At 37.6% G+C, this 19,629-nt stretch overlaps 1 protein-coding gene across 1 annotated transcript in view; it reads right to left on the bottom strand.

Annotated features, from left to right (window-relative positions):
• Positions 1-19,629, bottom strand: part of CCDC14 (coiled-coil domain containing 14) — a 47,537-nt gene that overhangs the window by 26,993 nt on the left and 915 nt on the right. The window contains exons 2-8 of the mRNA XM_090277610.1: positions 14,907-14,962; positions 14,516-14,588; positions 14,205-14,274; positions 13,989-14,111; positions 2,249-2,482; positions 2,047-2,138; positions 661-1,159 (exon numbers count right to left, since the gene is read on the bottom strand). Of these exons, the coding sequence (XP_090133736.1) occupies positions 661-1,159; positions 2,047-2,138; positions 2,249-2,482; positions 13,989-14,111; positions 14,205-14,274; positions 14,516-14,588; positions 14,907-14,962 (1,147 nt within the window). The remainder of the gene's footprint in view (positions 1-660; positions 1,160-2,046; positions 2,139-2,248; positions 2,483-13,988; positions 14,112-14,204; positions 14,275-14,515; positions 14,589-14,906; positions 14,963-19,629) is intronic.

A 19,629-nucleotide genomic window follows, 5' to 3' on the forward strand; every position in this document is an offset into this window, starting at 1 on the left:
CAGGCCGACGCTCAATCCACTGAGCCAAACCAGCCAGGGTCTTAAGCAAAAGTACTACTTAGAATATAAACACATAATGGAAGCAAATGAACACAGCCTGGCTCAAATATCTCATAACTCCACCTAAGACATTTTTCTTGATTTAATTTAAAAAATCCCAAAAGTAAAATGAAAACGGCATAAAAAGGTTTGAGTTACCTCTCACAGTGAGATTTATTAATCAGAATAGTTGGTTATTAAAGAAATCATGGGGAGAAAATCTCTGCATCTTTTTTAAAATAAAAAAGAATTAATTACGAGTCTCTTCTAGGGAGGTAATAATCTTTGGGGATCTTCTAACCCCTACAAGTTTACCTCTATAAATCCTTTTTGGTTGAATCTTCTCAAGATCCCTTTTGATCAAGTAGAATGAATACACACTTGCAACTAAGATTGTTTGATATTCCCTAGTACATTTCAAATCCACAGTAGAGGGATCAAAATCTAAAAAATAAAAATAAAACTAACCGAACTCATTTCCTACTTAACTCAAGACATACTTCTATAGAGACTATCACAAACTCCACATTGATTATTCTTAATTTAAATGATGACTAAATAATATGGCATTGCTATAAAGCATTAACACCGGCTACAGAAAATTATAAAGTATTCATCTACCTTGTTCTGCTACCAGGGCCTTCAGCTCTCCCAACAAATACTTTATAGTTCTAACTTCTTCAGCACTCTGGTTCCCATTTTTTGCTTTCTGGACACCCTTTATTCTGGAATCTCGCACATGTATGTTTAAATCCTTTCCTTCATTTGTGACCTCTCCAATTTGTTCTTTGACACATTTTTCTTCATTAGTGGCCAAGAAAGCTGGTTGTAATAGAGTGGGGCTTTGGTGTGTCTGATTGTCCGGGTAAGAATGCAACAGATTCATACATGTTTGGAAACACTTTAATAGGTCTGGTTCCTTGGAAACTTTTTGTTGTGGCAGAATTCCATCAGCAAGATACAGCTGCTGAAATGCTGGAATGGCTGCTTTGTCAGCTTTGGGCAGGCTACACTGAACTCCGAGACCAGTACTAACGGAATTCCTTAGAACATCAGTACAGTTCACAGAAATTGTTTTATGTTGTGATGCAAACTGGTAGTCACCATCAGTCTGAACTTCCTAAAGAAATTAAAAAAAAACAAGTTAAGTCTTCAAAAATGTGAACATGGCATTAATTATAATAAATTCAAATCAGAAATATTAGAAAATTACTTCTTCAGGATGGAGCTATAGATTAGCAGATTAAATTGGATTTCCTCTAGCACAATATTATAGTTATTAAAAAGTCAATTAGTTTACTCAGCAATATCAGAACATTATAAAGCCATGACTAAAATCGATTATTTAGAAAATCACACATGGTTTAAGGGTAAAGGCATCAAAAATTAGTCCCCTTGGGGACTAAAACAAACTTTCACTTTGGGAAATTTAATTGCAAGAAAATAAGCTCAAACATACAAAAACTTTTTACAGAAATGGTAGTAAAAATCTGATTGTTGCTTAAATGTTTGCCAGAGGGGAGTAGTTGTGCAGACTATGGTATATCCACTAAGTAAAGTCTAATCAACTTATTAAAAATTTACAAAATGTATATAAATATATAAACATGTTTATAATAAAATGTTAAGTGGAAAAAGCAGAACATAAAACAGTATAAAATTTAATTATGACTCCATTTTTTAAAAACAAACTTAATTAAAAACCAGAAAACAAAATCTACACAGAAAATTAAATGATTAGAAAGTGCTCTATCAATGTGTTAACAGCAATTGTGTTTGGTTGGTTGGTATGAGTGATTTCTTTTTTCAACTGATCTCCTTACCCTTTTTCCCCTCACCATTGTCCTTAATAAATAGGTAAAACAACTTGGGTAATAAAATAACTTGGAAAAAATAATTGATCTTTACACATCATAGGGCATTAAGATATAATCAGTAACTTTAATTTTCCCCCTTAAGATGACAATTTCTAAAAGTTACTTGTATAGTATATAAACTGTTACCTACAGAATGAATCGTTGGAGGGCCGGGTGGCTGCTGAGGTAACTGGACTGAGGTGGAAGAAAAGCCATAACTAGAATGTGAAGTTGCCTGAGAGTCTAAAATGTAAGAGGGATAAAAAAATCATTCACATCTTATACTACTTATACAATAACCAGTCAACTTAAGAGTTTATATTCATGCTTTTAAAAACATTATTCATACTAACCAGAACCTGACACAGTGTGGCAAGGTACAGCAGGAATTCCATTAGGGTTATTCTTTGAAGCCGAGTTGTTCATCAGTGACATTTGAGTCTGTACATGCTCACAGAGGGCTTGGTATATTATGGGTGAATACATTCTATAATGATCTTGGAATGACCAATTCTGTGGTGTATCTGAGGAGCCTCTTTCATTTCCAGAAGTTTCATTAGGTATCTGTTTCTTATAATCTGAAGATACTAATGTGGAAGAAGGAAAAAACATATGGAAATATTCTTCAAAAACTTTTATCATAAGATATTATTAGCTCAGAAGTAGCTCAATTATTTATATACTTTACAAAAGGGTTTTACCTCTATCAACCCTAAAGAAAATCACCTCAAATTCTTTTTTTAGTTTGTAATCAATTAAGTTCTCCAGTCAAAATTATCTATACTAGTCTTTAAACTCTCTTTTAAATGCTATTTGCAAAATCTCTCCTTCAATTAAAAGACCCCTCTTGAGGGTGTTATTTTTCTCTAAAATCCAATAAAACTTTTTCACCTTGCTCCTTATCCAGTTTCATGTTCTTGCAGGGAAATGAAATTTAAAAAGCAGAAAACTCTGACAATTCTGATGCTTTGATGATTTAAAAATAAAATCAATCAGAGCTTTGAGAACAAGAATAAAAGCATTCTAGCCACTGCACTCAAACAAAATCCTAACCTGGCATTTAAAGTCTCCACAGCCTTACCATACCCACTTTCTCAATCATCTTCTCTTCACCCCCAACTCAATTTTTTCACTCCAGTCAGGCCCATTTAGACCCCAAACAAGTGCTTCTCATCTTTCTATAACATTACTCATAATGAATCATTTCTTCCAATGCAATTCTACCCACTCAATAAAGCTCAACTGAAGTCCTCCCTCTTCCATGAAGCCTTTCCAATCATTCCACTCCAGTGACTGTTCTTCAACATCCCAGAGCACATATTGTCTATACAAATCATATATCACTTTCAATTACACTACATTGCTTATCCTTCCCAAATGTTTTTTAAAGACCATTAACAGAAATGAGTGTGTCCTTGGTAGATCATAGGTTATCAGGATACAAGATAAATTTAGAAAAATATGTAGCTTCTGGCAGATAATACCAAAGCTGAACATACCAATATTCTATGACATAGCAATTGTATCCCAGGTATAAACCTAACAGAAATGAGTGTTCATGTATACTGAATGATGTACACAAGAATGTTCACAACAGCTTAATTTGTAGTAGCCAAAAACTGAACACCCAATAGCCATGACTAGCAGAAATGGATAAACTGTACACAGCAATGGAAAAGAACAGATTACGGATATACACAACTCCTTATATGAATTTAATAGACATAACATTTTATGAACAATGTCAGACACAAGACTGCACAGTGTACAAATGAAAATATATTAAGTTAAAAAATAGATAAAACTATCCAATGGAGATAGAAGTCAGAAAAATAGTTACTGAAGGATGAAGGGACAGATGATGATGAGGATACTGATGAGGTAAGAGCCTGGGAGTGTGCTGAAAACGTTTTATATCTTCATCTGGGCGGTGATTCAATGGGAGTATACATATACAAAAATTTATTGAGATTTATGCTTTATGAAAGTTATTCCTTAGTTGTTTAAAAAGTGAAACAGTTAAATTTTTGATGTGAAATTCCACAAATATAGTATATTGAAAATAAAAGATTTCTAAAAGCATAAAACTTACATGCAAAAGCAAAAAGGTAAAATCAGATTAAATGTTATAACCAATAAAGGTAGAAAAAATTTTTAGGAAAAATACTAAATTAAAATTTGACTATGAAAATGGTTAGAAATATTAGATACTTCCATTTTGACTTGAGATATGCCTCCTTTTAAGATGATCTATTCCTGTGAACCTACTTCCCAGGCCTGAATATGAGCTCTGACATGAATTAGCCGAGTAACTTAGGGCAAATTACTTAACTTGTCTTGACCTCATTTTCTTCATCAAAAAAATGATAATAAAAGTACTGCCTACTTTATAAGGTTATTGTGAGAAATAAATAAAGATTTCCAGTAAAGATGGAGGCATAGGTAGACACGCTTCACCTCCTTGTGTACCCATAATAAGGATCACAACTAATTTCAAAACAAAAAACACCCAGAGATGTCAGAAAATTGAACTGTATGTAAGTCTGACAACCAAGGATTTAAAGAAGCCACAATCATCCAGATGGGTAGGAGGGGCAGAGACAGGGAGCTGGGGCAGAGAGGATAGGGTATGGCAGCAGTGAGGTGGTGACTGCCGGCTGAATGGGTGGTCCCACATTCACATGTAGTGGATAAAAATCAGTAGGGATACCTTGGGAGCGAGCAATCCCAGCCCCAGGCCAGACTGCACAGACCAGGATTCCAGAGCCAGGAAAATAAAGCCTCATAACTTCTGGCTATAAAAACCAGTGAGGGTTGGGGTGGTGGAAGAAACTGCCAGTCTCTCAGCAGAGTCTGTTTAAAGGGCCTAGACGGTCCTAGGACATACACAAAACCACCCACCTTGGGAACCACCACCAGGGCAACATCTAGAAGGGTGCCAGTCAATGCAGGAAGGAGGTGAAGTGACTGGAAATACAATGAGTACCGAGCAAGCCTCCAGCAGCCAGGCAGCGGCACTGTACTTTCTCTGACTCCTCCCCCACATACACAGCCACAAAGTGATGAAGCAGGTTGTCCCACCCTAGTGAATACCTAACGATCTGCCTCATACAACTTAACAGGTGCACTAAGACAGGGAGTCAAAGCAGCTCTACCGAATACACAGAAACAAACACAGGGAGGTTGCCAAATTGAGGAGACAGAGAAATATGGCCCAAATTAAAGAAGAGAACAAAACCTCAGAAAAAAAATTAAATGAAACTAAGAGAGCCAACCTATCAGATGCTGAGTTCAAAACACTGGTGATAAGGATGCTCAGAGAACTCACTGAGTATGGCAAAAGCATAAGGGAAGAAATGAAGGCGACAGTAAGTGAAATTTTTAAAAAGTCCACAAGGAACCAACAGGGAAGGGTAGGAAGCCAGGATTCAAATTAACTATTGGGAACAAAAGGAAGAAATAAACATTCAACCAGAGCAGAATGAGAAAACAAGAATTTTTTTAAAAAGAAAAAAAAAAAAAACCCGAGGAGAGAATAAAAAGACGCTGGGACATCTCCAAAAGTGCCAACATCCGAACCATAGGGATGCCAGAAGGAGAAGTGAAAGAGCGAGAAATTGAAAACTTACTTGAAAAAATAATGAAAGGAAACTTCCCTAATTTGGTGAAGGAAGTAGACATACAAGTCCCGAAAGAGTAAAGAGTCTCAAACAAGTTGGACCCAAAGAGGACCACACCAAGACGCATCATAATTAAAATGCCAAAGGTTAAAGATAAAGAGAGTCTTAAAAGCAGCCAGAGAAAAGCAGAGAATTACCTACAAAGGGGTACCTATAAGATTGTCAGCTGATTTCTCAAAAGAAACTTTTCCAGCAATGAGGGACTGGCAAGATGTGTTCCGAGTGATGAAAAGCAAGGCCCTACAACCAAGATTACTCTATCTGGCAAAGCTATCATTTAGAATGGAAGGGCAATAAAGTGCTTCCCAGACAAGATAAAGCTAAAGGAGTTAATCATCACCAAATCCTTATTATATGAAACATTAAAGGGACTTATTTAAGGAAAAGAAGAAGATGAAAACTATGAACATTAAGATGACAAACTGACTTCCGGCCAAGATGGAGGCACAGACATGCTGCGTCTCCCTGAACAACTAAGAAGGAATACAACTACCTCAAAACTAGAAACAACCAGAAGTTCCAGAAAATCAAAGTGCTTGGAAGTCCAACAAACAAAGATATAAAGAAGAAATACTCATCTAGACAGGTAGGAGGAGCGGAGCCGGGGCAGAGGGGACACAGTGTAGTGGTGGCAGCAGCGGCAACAGCAGCAGGCTGGCGGAAAGCACAGTTACACGTTTTAAAAAGTCAGGAGGGACACCTGGGGAGCATTCCCAGCTCCTCACCAGACTGCACAGCTCACTGCCCTAGCACCAGGGAAAATCAAGCCTCATTGCTTTTGACTGTGCAAACCAGTGGGGGTTGGGATGGAGGCAGAAAATGCCAGTCTCTCAGCAGAGTCCTAGAACACCCACAGACCCACCCACTCTGGGAACGACGGCCAGGGCAGCAGCTAGAGGGGCGCCAGTCCGGTGTGGAAGTGGGAGAGGTGCCTGGAAAAGGGGCAAGTGCTGGGCAAGCGGCATTGTTCCTTCTCGACCCCTCCGCTGCATACAGCGCCTCAAAGTGGTTAAACAGGTCACCCATCACTGACGAATACATGAGGCTCTGCCCCTTACAACGTAGTAGGAGCAACAGCTCTCCCTGGGACACAGAAGCAAACAAACACAGGAGACTTTCGGCCAAGATGGAGGCCTAGACTGACATGCTCCGTCTCCCTCCACAACTAAGAAGGAATACAACTACCACAAAACCAGAAATAACCAGAAGTTCCAGAAAATAGATGGAAGTCCAACGTATGGAGTTATAAAGAAGAAGTGCTCGTCCGGACAGGTAGGAGGGGCGAAGCCAGGAAGGAGAGTTCAAGTTGTGCTGTCCGTGGCAGCAGCAGTGACAGAGGCAGGACAGCAGTAAGCCCAGACACCCGTATTTAAGGAGAGGCGAGAAGTGCCTGGGGAGCAGCCCCAGCTGCAGACCAGACCCGTCACCTTGCGATTCCAAAGCTGGGGAAGGCAGACCTCCATTGTCTTGGACTGTGAAGCCCGGAGGGGGTGGGGATGGAGGAGAAGGCTCCTGGTCTCTTAGCAGAGAGTGAACGTTAAGAATCCATCTTGGACTCCCACCCCCCGCAGAAAATGCCACAGCATGGCGAAAAGGCTTGCCCGGTTGTGACAAGTGCACGGGGCTCTGCCCCCTATAGCGTAGGAGGTGTGACAGCCCTGCCCAGGAAGAAAAGGTAAACACAAAACTGTCAGGATGGCACAGATCATGATAGAGATCCCAGTGATGCAGCTGACCAGACAGCAAATATCTAATCTAATGGCTCAGCAGACAGGAAATCTTTCTGAGGCTCAGTTCAGAGCTTTGGTTATAAAAATGCTTACAGACCTAACAGCAGATCTTAAACAAGACGGGGAAGAAATGAAGGCTAGTCCTGCTGAAATAAACAAAAATATATACGAAATTAGTGGTGAGGGCAAGAAAACAAGGGATCAAATCAACAAATCGGAACACAGGGAAGGAACAAACAGTCAACCAATGCAGAAAGAGGAAACGAGAAGTGAGAAAAATGAAGAGAGGCTTAGAAACTTATCGGACAGCTATAAGCAGGCCAACATCCGAATCATAGGGCTGCCAGAAAGTGAAGAAGAAGAACTAGAAATGGAAAAATTATGTGAAAAAATAACGAAGCAGAACTCACTAACTTAGGAAAAGAAATAGACTTACAGGTCCAGGAAGCACAGAGAGTTCCAAATAAACTGGACCCAGGGAGAACCACACCAAGACACATTATAATCAAAATGTCAAAGATTAAGGCTAAAGAGAGAATCTTAAAAGCAGCAAGAGAGAAGAGAATTACGTACAAAGGGGTCCCAATAAGACTATGAGCTGATTTCTCAAAGGAGACTCTGCAGGCAAGAAGGGACTGGCAAGAAATATTCAAAGAAATGAAAAGCAAAAACCTACAATCACGTTTATGCTATCCAGTGAAGCTGTCACTCAGAATAGAAGGGCAGAGAAAGTGCTTCCAGGACAAAATAAAACTGAAGCAGTTCATCAGATCCAAAACACTGTTATATGAAATGTTAAAGGGACTTGTTTAGGAGGAGGAGGATCAAAACTATGAACATTAAAATGAAAACTGTATCACAACAACCAACAACAGAAGCTATGGAATTGAAACAAAGGCAGACTAAGTAGGCAACGAGAGTGGGAAAAGAATTATAGGTATGGGGAACATATTGGGGGGAGGTCAGCATGGAGGGGGAAGGGGGAAAGGGAGGGAGATGGTACAGGAATTAAGAAGCATAGTAGGAGGGAGTGGAGTTGATAGGAAGATGTTGAGAAGAACTATATGCACAACCAATGGGCATGGACTAAGGGGGGTGGGCAAATGGACGGAGGGGGTCACTTGGTGGAGGGGAACAAAGGGAAAAGAAATTGGGACAACTGTAGTAGCATAAACAATAAAGCATATTTAAAAAAAGATGACAAACTCATAACTATCAATAACTGAATCTAAAAAACAAAAACAAACTAAGCAAATAACTAGAAATGGAACAGAATCATAGATATGGAGATCGTTTAGTGGGTTATCAGCTGGGAGGAGGATGGGGGAGAAATCGTGAAATGGTACAGGGAGTAAGAAGCACAATTGATAGGAACAAAATAGACAGGGGGATGTTAAGAATAGTATAGAAAATGGAGAAGCCAAAGAATTTATATGCATGACCCATGGACATGAACTAAGGAGGGGGATTGCTAGAGGGAAGGGAGATACCAGGCAGAGTTGGACAAAGGGGGAAAAATTGGGACAATTGTAATAGCATCATCAATAAAATATACTTTAAAAAAAAAAAGAAGTAAATAACACTTGTAAAGTATCAATGTCTAGCACACAGTAAGAACTCAGTAAATATTATCTATATTACCAAATGGCTGCAAAGTCTTAAGACAGACAAGTAAATACTTTATATTCACAAATTACCCATCTCATATCAATAATAAACCCCAAAGTATGCCTCCCCCCTTGAAGCAATCATAGTCATTCTTTATTATCTGAATAAATAAGCTACAACAAAACTGGTTAATTAACATTTATGTAAAAAATATTTCTAACTGGAAATATAATTTTACTGTAAATCAAATGGCAAAGTATCTTCTAAAATATTTTAACTTTGAAATCCAAAATCCCATGGCCATGCCGTACATAGTTCTTTCTTTCCTCTTAATTCATGGGTACTCTTGGATTTCCTTTGGATTAAATAAGACAAGAATTGTCTGGTTTGAGGAATTCTCAGATTTCACACTCACAGGTCCCAGGCACTGGCTCTCATTCACTTTCTTTTCAAAGGTTCGTTTTCACAATCTCTGATAAAGCTGAGCTATAATATTATGCTTCTACCAGCAGATGTCATCATTCAACAAAATTACTGAACTTCAAACATATTTCTTAAAAACCAAAGCCTTAGAATTAAAATGACTTACTCTACTCCTTTATTAATTCAGTCCATATGAAACTACTGATAATGATGAAGATTTGTAATTGAGAAAAAAATTGGAAAACCAAATTGTCCAAGGCAAGTTGAAAACAATAAATGGATATATAAAGGGTTGCATTTATATTACTATGCAATTTTAAAATAAACAAACAAACAAAAATGATCAACAAAATGACCCTGTTACAGAAATACAGATGAAGCATATTTTCTTGCTCTTGTTCATCACACCAAAGCACCCTATATGAAAATTTTACTTAACAAATTAGGATGGCAATACATCTAATAGGTGTCAGTAGATAACTAGAATCATGAAAGAAACCCATTCATTTATTCAGTTCACAGAAGATTTTCAGTCTTTGAGTTCCAGCCGCTGTACAAAACTGTTGCTTAGGTGTACACACATTGTCTGACAGGTAAGATAATTCCTGCCAGCCAAATATAGAACAAACATCTACTTTGGATAAGTACTGCTGGATGCTTATTATAATTTGAAATATGTGAAAGTACACCTGGCCTAGATGGGGGCAATCAATGCTGAAAGTATCCTGCCTGTAGTGGTTTATTTCCCCAAGGTAAGGGCAGCAATATATGTACATTAACTCCACCAGAGTCACGTGCCCACAGCATTCAACAGTTATCAAATGTAAAGTTCTCTTTAACTGTCAAGAACACTCTATACATAAGCTCAATGCACTTCTGGAACTGCCTGTCTGCTTCCTTACTCCTACTATGCACCAAGGTATGCAGGCTTGATTTCATAGACACTTAAGTGATCAGGCAGGTCCTAGGCAGGAAGTACATATGGGACCATGCCTCAGAAGATGGTTAACATAAAATAGTAAAATAATGTATGCTAAAATTAAAATTATATATAGATACTAGTTAACATACTGTAACAGATTCCTTAAAATTCTATTTATGATTTAACTTACTTGTGGAGAGATGGAAAGAGCAAGTACTAAGTATGGTTTTTGTGTATCGTTGAGCACTGTGATAACATGGTATTAACAGCTGCCAACCACACACAAAAAGATATTCTTTTGAGATAGTGCCACAGTTTGGTAAACTAGAAAAGGTAGAGTCATTGAACCAAAGGAAAGGAAAGTTCTGCTTTTAATGAGTCAACTTTCAAAGTAAGCCAATGAAAAGTAATTTCTAATACTGCAGCCCTAAAGGGGACTGTTCTGTGGGAAGTAGGTCTTACTCTCTGATGATGAAAGTATTAGGGAAAGGACAGTAAGAATATTGTAAGGTGATCACAGGTCAGGACTGCTGATTTGACTCTAATTCAAATAAGAATTTAATGCTTGTGACCCAGAATGCCAGATATCTCTCATCTGCTCCTTCAAATCTACCCTCTAACTCATCTCCACCTTGCTCTCCCTAAGATGCTGATCTACAATTTATGGGTTACGTTGTTAAGAGACAGTCCTTCATGCGTCTCTTCTGCTCCTACGTTTCTTGCTGGCTGTACCAAGAAAGTAAGGCTTGACTTAAGCTCTTTACCTTGGCTATTTCTCAGGGTGAAACCTTGAGCAACCTTGAGGGATAAGGTAATGTTTCCCCTGAGACAAGTACAGGCTTGCTTACTACTTACTACCCAAAACAATGTAACCACCAACTCAGTGTTCCTCAGTTGAAATTTAAACCTATATAGCATGCATAGCATCCATCTGTGTCCATCACATCACCCCATGGAAATTGGTGGCAAAGGAGAACCAAGACAAATATGCTGATGTACACGCTGCTTGCTGTGGTATGAGTAAGAGACTCCTTTGTCTCTGACCCAGGAGTCTTGTGTTTCCTGCCAGTATCTGTGACATGTGGAAATTTTCATCTCCATTTCCGGCTATCTTGTTCTATAAGTCTCCAAGGGACAACATAAGCAAAACTTGCTTATTCTAAGCTGTGTGTGGAATTATTACATTTAATTAAGTCAGCAAGTTAACTGTGAGGGTGTAAGATATCCTTGGTTACATTCACCATCAATCAGTAGCAGGCCCACTAGCCCTTTGTATCTGTCCAACTTAGAATTTTACCTTCATAGGTACTATGTATTCTAACTGTGTAGCTCAATAAGTTGAGTTACCAAACCTACTAGGATATATACATACACAATTTAAAAATAATAACCCAACCAATTTGTGATGGAAACAACAAGTGGCAGGGAGAACAAAGATAACTCAACATACCTCCCAAATGTCATTCTGAGTTTTAATCTTTTTCCTATAAAACTCAGTCACTTTTCTACTTTTGTTCTTAAGGACATGTTAGTAAACAAAGTAACTACTTAGCAATTAGAAGCTGACTAGAGAGCCCTAGCTGCTGTGGCTCAGTGGATTGAGCGTCGGCCTGTGAACCAAGTGTCACCAGTTCGATTCTCAGTCAGGGCACATGTCTAGGTTGCAGGCCAGGTCCCCAGTTTGGGGGCACGTGAGAGGCAACCACACAGTGATGTTTCTCTGCCTCTCTTTCTCCTTTCCCCTCTCTAAAAACAAATAAATAAAATAAAATAATAAAAATATTTTTAAAAAACATTTAAAAAAAGCTGACTAGAGAAAGAGAGGCATAGGTACACACACATCTGAATAACCAATATATTATTAAAATGAAAGGCCAATTGCATAATCCTGATAATTTATCAAAATCCTCATAATTAAGTATTACATTTAAATAAGTTAAGACTTCCAGAAGATGGAGGCCTAGACTGACACATTCCACCTCCCTCCAACTACCGCAAAACCAGAAATAACCAGAAGTTCCAGAAAATAAAACTACAAGTAAGCCCAACGTATGAAGTTATAAATAAGTCGTGCTCGTCCGCACAGGTAGGAGGGGCAAACCTAGGGCAGAGAGGTCAAGCTGTGCCAGAGGTGGCGGCTGCAGTGATGGGTGGTGGGACGGCGGTAAGCACAGACATCCGTATTTAAGGGGAGGCGAGAAGCGCCTGGGAGCACCCCCCGCTGCAGACCAAACCCATCAGCTCGTGATTCCAATGCCAGGGAAGGCAGACCCCCATTGCCTCAGAGCGTGAGGCCCAGAGGAGGAGGCTCCCAGTCTCTCAGCAGAGAGAGAATGGCAGGAATCCATCTTGGACCCCTGCCCCCACACAAAGCACCACAGAGTGGTGAGACGGGTTGCCCCGGTAGTGATGAGCACACGGGGCTCCGCCCCCTATAGCGTAGGAGGAGTGACAGCCCCACCCAGGAAGCAAAAAACTGCCAGGATGGCAGGGATGATGATAGAGATACCAATCACACAGCTGACCAGAAAGCATATACATGAATTAACAGACGAACAGATAGATAACCTTTCTGAGGCTCAGTTCGGAGCTATAGTTATAAGACAGCTGACAGAACTAACAGCAGGACTTAATCAAGATGGGGAAGGAATGAAGTCTAGTCCTGCTGAAATAAACAAAAACACATATGAAACTACTGGTGAGGGAAGGAAAACCAGGGATCAAATCAACAAATCGAAATATAGGGAAGGAACAGTCAGCCAGTGCAGAAAGAGGAAACAAAAAGTGAGGAAAATGAGGAGAGGCTCAGAAACCTATGGGACAGCTACAAGCAAACGAACCTACGAATTATAGGGTTGCCAGAAGGTGAAGAAGAAGAACTAGAAATGGAAAAATTATGTGAAAAAATAATGAAGCAGAACTTCCCTAACTTGGGGAAGGAAATAGACCCACAGGTCCAGGAAGCACAGAGAGTTCCAAAACAACTGGACCCAGGGAGAACCACACCAAGACACATTATAATCAAAATGTCAAAAATTAAGGACAAAGAATCTTAAAAGCAGCAAGAGACAAGAAGAGAATTATGTACAAAGGGGTCCCAATTAGACTGTCAGCTGATTTCTCAAAGGAAACTCTGCAGGCAAGAAGGGACTGGCAAGAAATATTCAAAGGAATGAAAATAAAAAACAGCCACGATTACTCTATCCAGCAAAACTGTCATTCAGAATAGAAGGGCAGAGAAAGTGCTTCCAGGACAAGGTAAAACTGAAGGAGCTCATTAGATCCAAACCACTATAATATGAGATGTTAAAGGGACTTGTTTAGGAGAAGGAGGAACAAAACTATGAACATTAAAATGAAAACTGTATCACAACAACCAACGACAGAAGCTAGGGAATTGAAACAAAAGCAAACTAAGTAGGCAACAAGAGTGGGAAAAGAATTATAGGTATGGGGAACATACTGGGGGGAGGTCTGTGGGGAGGGGGAAGGGGGAAAAGGGAGGGAGATAGCACAAGAATTAAGAAGCATAGTAGGAGGGAATGGAATAGACTGGAAGATGTTGAGAAGAACTATATGCACAACCAATGGGCATGGACTAAGGGGGTGGGGGACAAATGGAGGTCACTGGGTAGAGGGGAACAAAGGGAAAAGAAATTGGGACAACTGTAACAGCATAATCAATAAAGCATATTAAAATAAATAATTAATTAAGTCAAAAATTACTTACAAATTTCTTTCCGGACTAATGAAGGAACAGTTTGTTTTTCATGTCCTTTCTTTTTAGATCCACATTTTTTGCCTTCTAAAGGTCTAGGATTATATCTAGTTTCTGAATATGCTATTTCTGAACCTATTAATAATTAAAACAAAAATTCATAAGCATTAAAAGAACTACTGAATTGAGAAAAAGGTGATCAGAAAAGAAGCATTTAAAAAATAAAACCTGAATCTTCATTTCTCAAAATGTTCTGCAGCAAACAGGCACAACCATCAAGCCCCTGTACGGTTTCAGTCTATAAGGAGAAAGTCATTTAGAAATGCGTACGTAACATTTCCATGCAGAGAAAAAAACTAATTGCATAGTTTAAAATTTTCTTTTAGGAACAATTTAGTATTGGTAGAAAACATGTTTTAAACCATTCATACTTCCTTAGGGCAATTAATACTTTACCTTTGACTTTTTAGTCCCATCTTTTAGCTTTTACCTGAAGACCAATTAAAAGTGTACATTATATCGACTCAGTTTAATCTTACCTGACTTTCTGAATCAGAATGGATAAGATAGCCAGAATCTGCATTAAAACGTGATATCTTTCTTAAACGAGTTCTAGAAAACAAGTTGAACAGTTTCAAAAATAATACTTTTTTTTTCCTCCAAAATATATGGTAAGTAGTCATTTTCTTTCTAGCAAAGGTTGGATAAGAAAAGTTGTCCAAATGTGTATAAGACAGATTTATATAGCACTTTATGAAGACTGTAAAGACTGTTGAACACTAAAGTGATCAACATGGACAGATATGGAAGGTTCCTCCCCAGAGTTTTGTGAAGGTAGAGACCCATCTAGTTTTCTAGGGTAGGCTAAATTTAGTCCAGCCCAAAATCTCTTGATATTTCCTGAAGTTGTAACCTTCTTTAACTACTTACGACTTTTTTCCATTTGTTAATTTAGCAGGTGCAGTGTGCTTTCCTGAAGATAACACCTACAAAATAATTTATTATATTATAGTAGATATAAAAATACTTTCTTATTATACGTTCAGTACGCTGTCTTGACAAAATCTAAAATATTACTCATTGTTTCCTTTTTCATTGAGGTAAAACTTAAAATTTACCATTTTTGCCATTTCTAAGTGTATAGTTCTGTGACAATAAATACATCCACAATGCTTTGTGACCATTGCCTTCATCCATCTCTAGTACTTTTTCATCTTCCCAAACTAAAATTCTGTACCCGTTAAATATTAACTTCCCATCACTTCCTCCCCTCATCCCCTGGTAAATATTCTTCTACTGTCTGTCTCTATAAATTTGACTACTGTAAGAAGCTCATAAAGTGGAATCATACAGTATCTGTGTCCTTTTGTGACTAACTTACTTCGCTTAGCCAATCTTTAACATTCATCCATGTTGTAGCATGTAGCAAAATTTCCTACTTTTTAAGGTAGAATAAAATTTCATTTTATGAATGTACCATGATACTAAATTTTAATAAGTGTTATATATTCTAAAAACCCACTATTATAAATGAACTCATAATTTGTTCTATATAAAATGTTAAGTAAGCAACAAACACATATATTTGCTCCTTAAGTCTATTTGAGTTGAAAATGAAGCTGAGGTATTATTTTAAGCAGAAGTACTTACTACAGTAAGTTGGACTATACTCAATCCCTGAACATGTTCTACATTCCCCAAATTCTTAAAAACATATAATTCAAGATATAGGACAGAGTCCATAACTCTGATTCTATTTATTCACATTCTTTATAATGCCTGACAAGACCAGCACACACCATTCCTCTTTATCTACATCTCATTCTCTCAAACTTTCTTTATAAAGTCATATAGCAATATTGTTTTTATTAAAATTTTATTTTAAAACTAATGTAGGTGGGCCACCTTCTGTGTAGAAGAAAAAACATGTGTTTGCTTTTACATGTGTCCAATATCTTGAGAGTTTCACATGAAGCAATTAATTGTAGTTGCCTATGGAGAGGGAAACTGAGAATCTGGGGGACAGAGCAAGAAAAGGGACTTTCCATGGTATATCTTTTTGTAGCTTAATAACTTTATACCAGATAAATATATTATCCCTATTAAAATATAAGACATGGATAAATTCTCTACTCACTTCCTCATTTCCCCATTCAGGTATAGTCACTGTTGGCAGTTACATTTATGATTTTTCTTGACATGTTTACATATTTCATCCCAAGATAGCTCTGAGCAGTAAATAAACTTTCTGGAGTTACATAATGTTCTATTATTTGTTTGAATATGAACTCCCTCCTTCTAAGAATGCTAGAAAATACAGTGAAAAAGTTGGGTTGATAGAGTTATACCTATCCCTGAGATAACAAAATATGATGGAGTCACAAAGCCAGCAATAAGAACCAATGTTGCAGGAATAAGATCCCATGTAACAGAGCTCTGCTGGCCTTGCAGACGCTCGGGGTCTTTCTTTTCCTGTATAATACATAGTATTTCTCAAAAAATATACACAAGGTTATATTACAAACAAGCACAGAAAATTATCCAGGATAAAAACACCCTGCAACAGTAACTGTCATATTGACACATTGAGCATCCATTTGATGATTCTTGCCTTAATCAACTGCTTGCCAAATAATAATTTTTCTAACTTACATCATTCCTTCTACATTTATTGGCATTTGACCTCAGTGAAACACTTTTCCTTCTTCATTTACTTCTTACTACAGACTCACTGATTCCTATTTTATTCAATGGGTTATATCCACTATTATTTTGATGCTCAAATTGTCCCAGATTCTATCAGTATGAGTCTCTTCAAACCAGTTCCTTTATCTTTTAACATGTCCCCATTAGTCTCTGAGCTATCCCTTACTTTCTGCAACAAGGGCTCCAGACTTTTTTTTTTTTTTAATTGTGGTGAGAACACTTAACATGAGATATATCCTCTGAAATTTTTAAGCGCACACACAGTAAACTATAGACACGATGTTGTACAGCAGATCTCTGGAACTTACCCATCTTGCATAACTGAAACTTTACTGAATAGCAACTTCCCACTTTCCTCTCTGCTTTTATGAGTTTGACTCTCTTAGATATAAGTGGAATGATATGATATTTGCCCTTCTGCAACTGGCTTATTTCACTTAGTGTAACATCCTTAAGATACATTTATGTTGCACATGGAAGAATTTCCTACTTTTTAAAGACTGAACAATACTTCATTGTGTGTATATAGCACATTTTCTTTATCCATTCATCCATCAATAGACATTTAGTTGTTTCCACATCTTGGGTATTATGAATAATGCTGTAGTGAACATGAAAATGCAAATATCTCTTCAACATTGTTTTTAATTCTTTTGGATAAATACTCAAAGTGGGATTAATTTTTTGAGGAACTTTTAGTTTTTCATAGCAGCTGCACTCTTTTACATTACCACCAACAGCATACAGGGTTCCAATTTCTCCACATCCTTACCAACACTTGTTATTTTAGGGGTTTTGGTGGTTTTGTTGTTGTTGTTGTTGCTGTTTGTTTTTAAATAATAGCCATCCTAACTGGTGTGATGTGCTATCTCAATGTGGTTGTGATTTGCATTTTCCTGATGATTAATGATGTTGACCAGAATCTTTTCATATGTTAGCCATTTATATGCCTATAATTAATATTTACAAGTTTTTGGCTCACTTTTAAATCAGGTTATTATTTACTTATTTATTTTGCTCTTGAGTTGTAGGAGTCTTTTATATATTGTGAATATTAACCCTTTATCAGACCCATGGCTTATAAATATATATTTTCCCATTTCATAAGTTGCACTTTCACTCTGTTAATTATTCCCTTTGCTGTGCAAGTCTTTTACTTTGATGTATCCAGACTCATCTTATGATTTCCCTGTCTCAGTTCTGGAGCCAACCATTTCACCAAGAAGCCATGGTTCGTTTTAGTGGACAATGGTATTTAAGAATCAATATTTAGGCACTAGATGTGCTTTTTGCTACTGGAGCTTCCAATCTTTTTTCACATGGATTATGTACTTAGTCATCATGACCTGATAGTTGTAATTTCAAATCTTGTGTTTTCATTTTTAAATCTTCTTTCCACATTAATATATAATATGGTTTCAAAATTTTTTAGTGATTGCATAATATTTCTTTGAGTGGAAGTCATATAATGTGCCTTCTGTTTGCTTTGTTTTTCACAATTAAAAAACAAACCTGAAATAGACCTTTCCATATACTGAAAATAGCCTTTTCATATTCAGGATTAAAGGTTTAATTGTTTGGCAAAAGGTTATTTGTTGCTCAATGGCCCTTGTTACAAATTGTAAAACCACTCTCCAAACTGAATTCCCCAAATCACATTGCACTAGATAATCAGACTGTTTTAGTTCATATTTTCTTCCACACTTTTTTACTTTGCTATTTGAGAAAAAAATATTAGCATTTCTTAGGAAACAGATCTCCTACCAACCAGTACAAAATAAAATTACATTTGTGCAATGATTTCAAGTGTAATAAAGCCTTTCGTTTCCACTTAATCCATACCCTGTGAGCTGATATTGTTTCTAAGAGGTGGAAATCTCTTAGGAATAATATCAACTGTACACCTCAGTATAGTGTAATATTTAAAAGAATGGACTCTGGCACCAGCTCTGTGAGTCTGAATCCCGTCCGAACTGCTAACCAGTTGTGTAACAGCAGGGAAGTTATTTGAACTCTTAATCCATCAATTTCCTCATCTATAAAATGGTGATGAATACAGTATCTACTTCCTAAGGCTATTGTGAAGATTAAATGCGAAGATTTATATACATAAATGTGGTACTACCTACCGCATTGTTATCTAAATGTTAGCTGCTATTATTATCATTGAAATGTTAGTAAACTAAGTTTTGAAGGTGGCTAAATTTTGTTGCATTTATGCCACGTATGAGATAGATGCTTCACCAGATTCTTTGACTTAATCTCCTTAATTCTTTGAGGCATAATTTTATACCCATTTTATAAAGGAGGCTCAGAGAAGTAAAAAGTGCTTTGTTTACTATCACTACGACAGTAGTGGCAGAACAGGAATTTGACTCTGTAAGTGACTAGGACTACAAAACCATGTTATTAGCCTTTGCTGACTGAGCGTATTCTGAGTTCATTTAATATAAGAAAGATCTATAAAGGTGGGGCTGGTCTAGAAGTACTCATGAGAAAGTCTTGAGCCAGGTCTTGAAAAAAGGATAAGATTCGCATTAATGAGGACAGCATTAGAGGTAAGTTAATAAAGGACAGAAAACCTAAAATAAGGGGGGGGGGGATGCTGGATATATTTAAGGAGGAGTCAGATCACTCTAAGTAGTGGGTCTGTGTAAGAGCTGATTCATTACCTGAACATCTACTATATGTCAGCTGCTGTTCTAAGCCTTAAAGATGTAGACATTAATTGTGTAGTAACAGAGGCAGATAGGTTAGCGACTTCTCTAGCCTGAAAAGTGGTTTGATAAAGGATAGAACAGGGCACAAAGGGAAAGCTAAGGGGCACCGGAACAATGGGGATGGGAGAGTATTAGGCAAGGCTTCTACAAGTAGCCCTTGAGCGGAGAGACAGGAATTGGGAAGTGTAGATACCAGAGCTAAAAGTGCATTCTAGGCTGAACAGAGT

The sequence above is a fragment of the Furipterus horrens genome, unplaced genomic scaffold (genome assembly GCF_987537825.1).
Source record: "Furipterus horrens unplaced genomic scaffold, mFurHor1.1.pri manual_scaffold_1, whole genome shotgun sequence".
NCBI lineage: Eukaryota > Metazoa > Chordata > Mammalia > Chiroptera > Furipteridae > Furipterus > Furipterus horrens.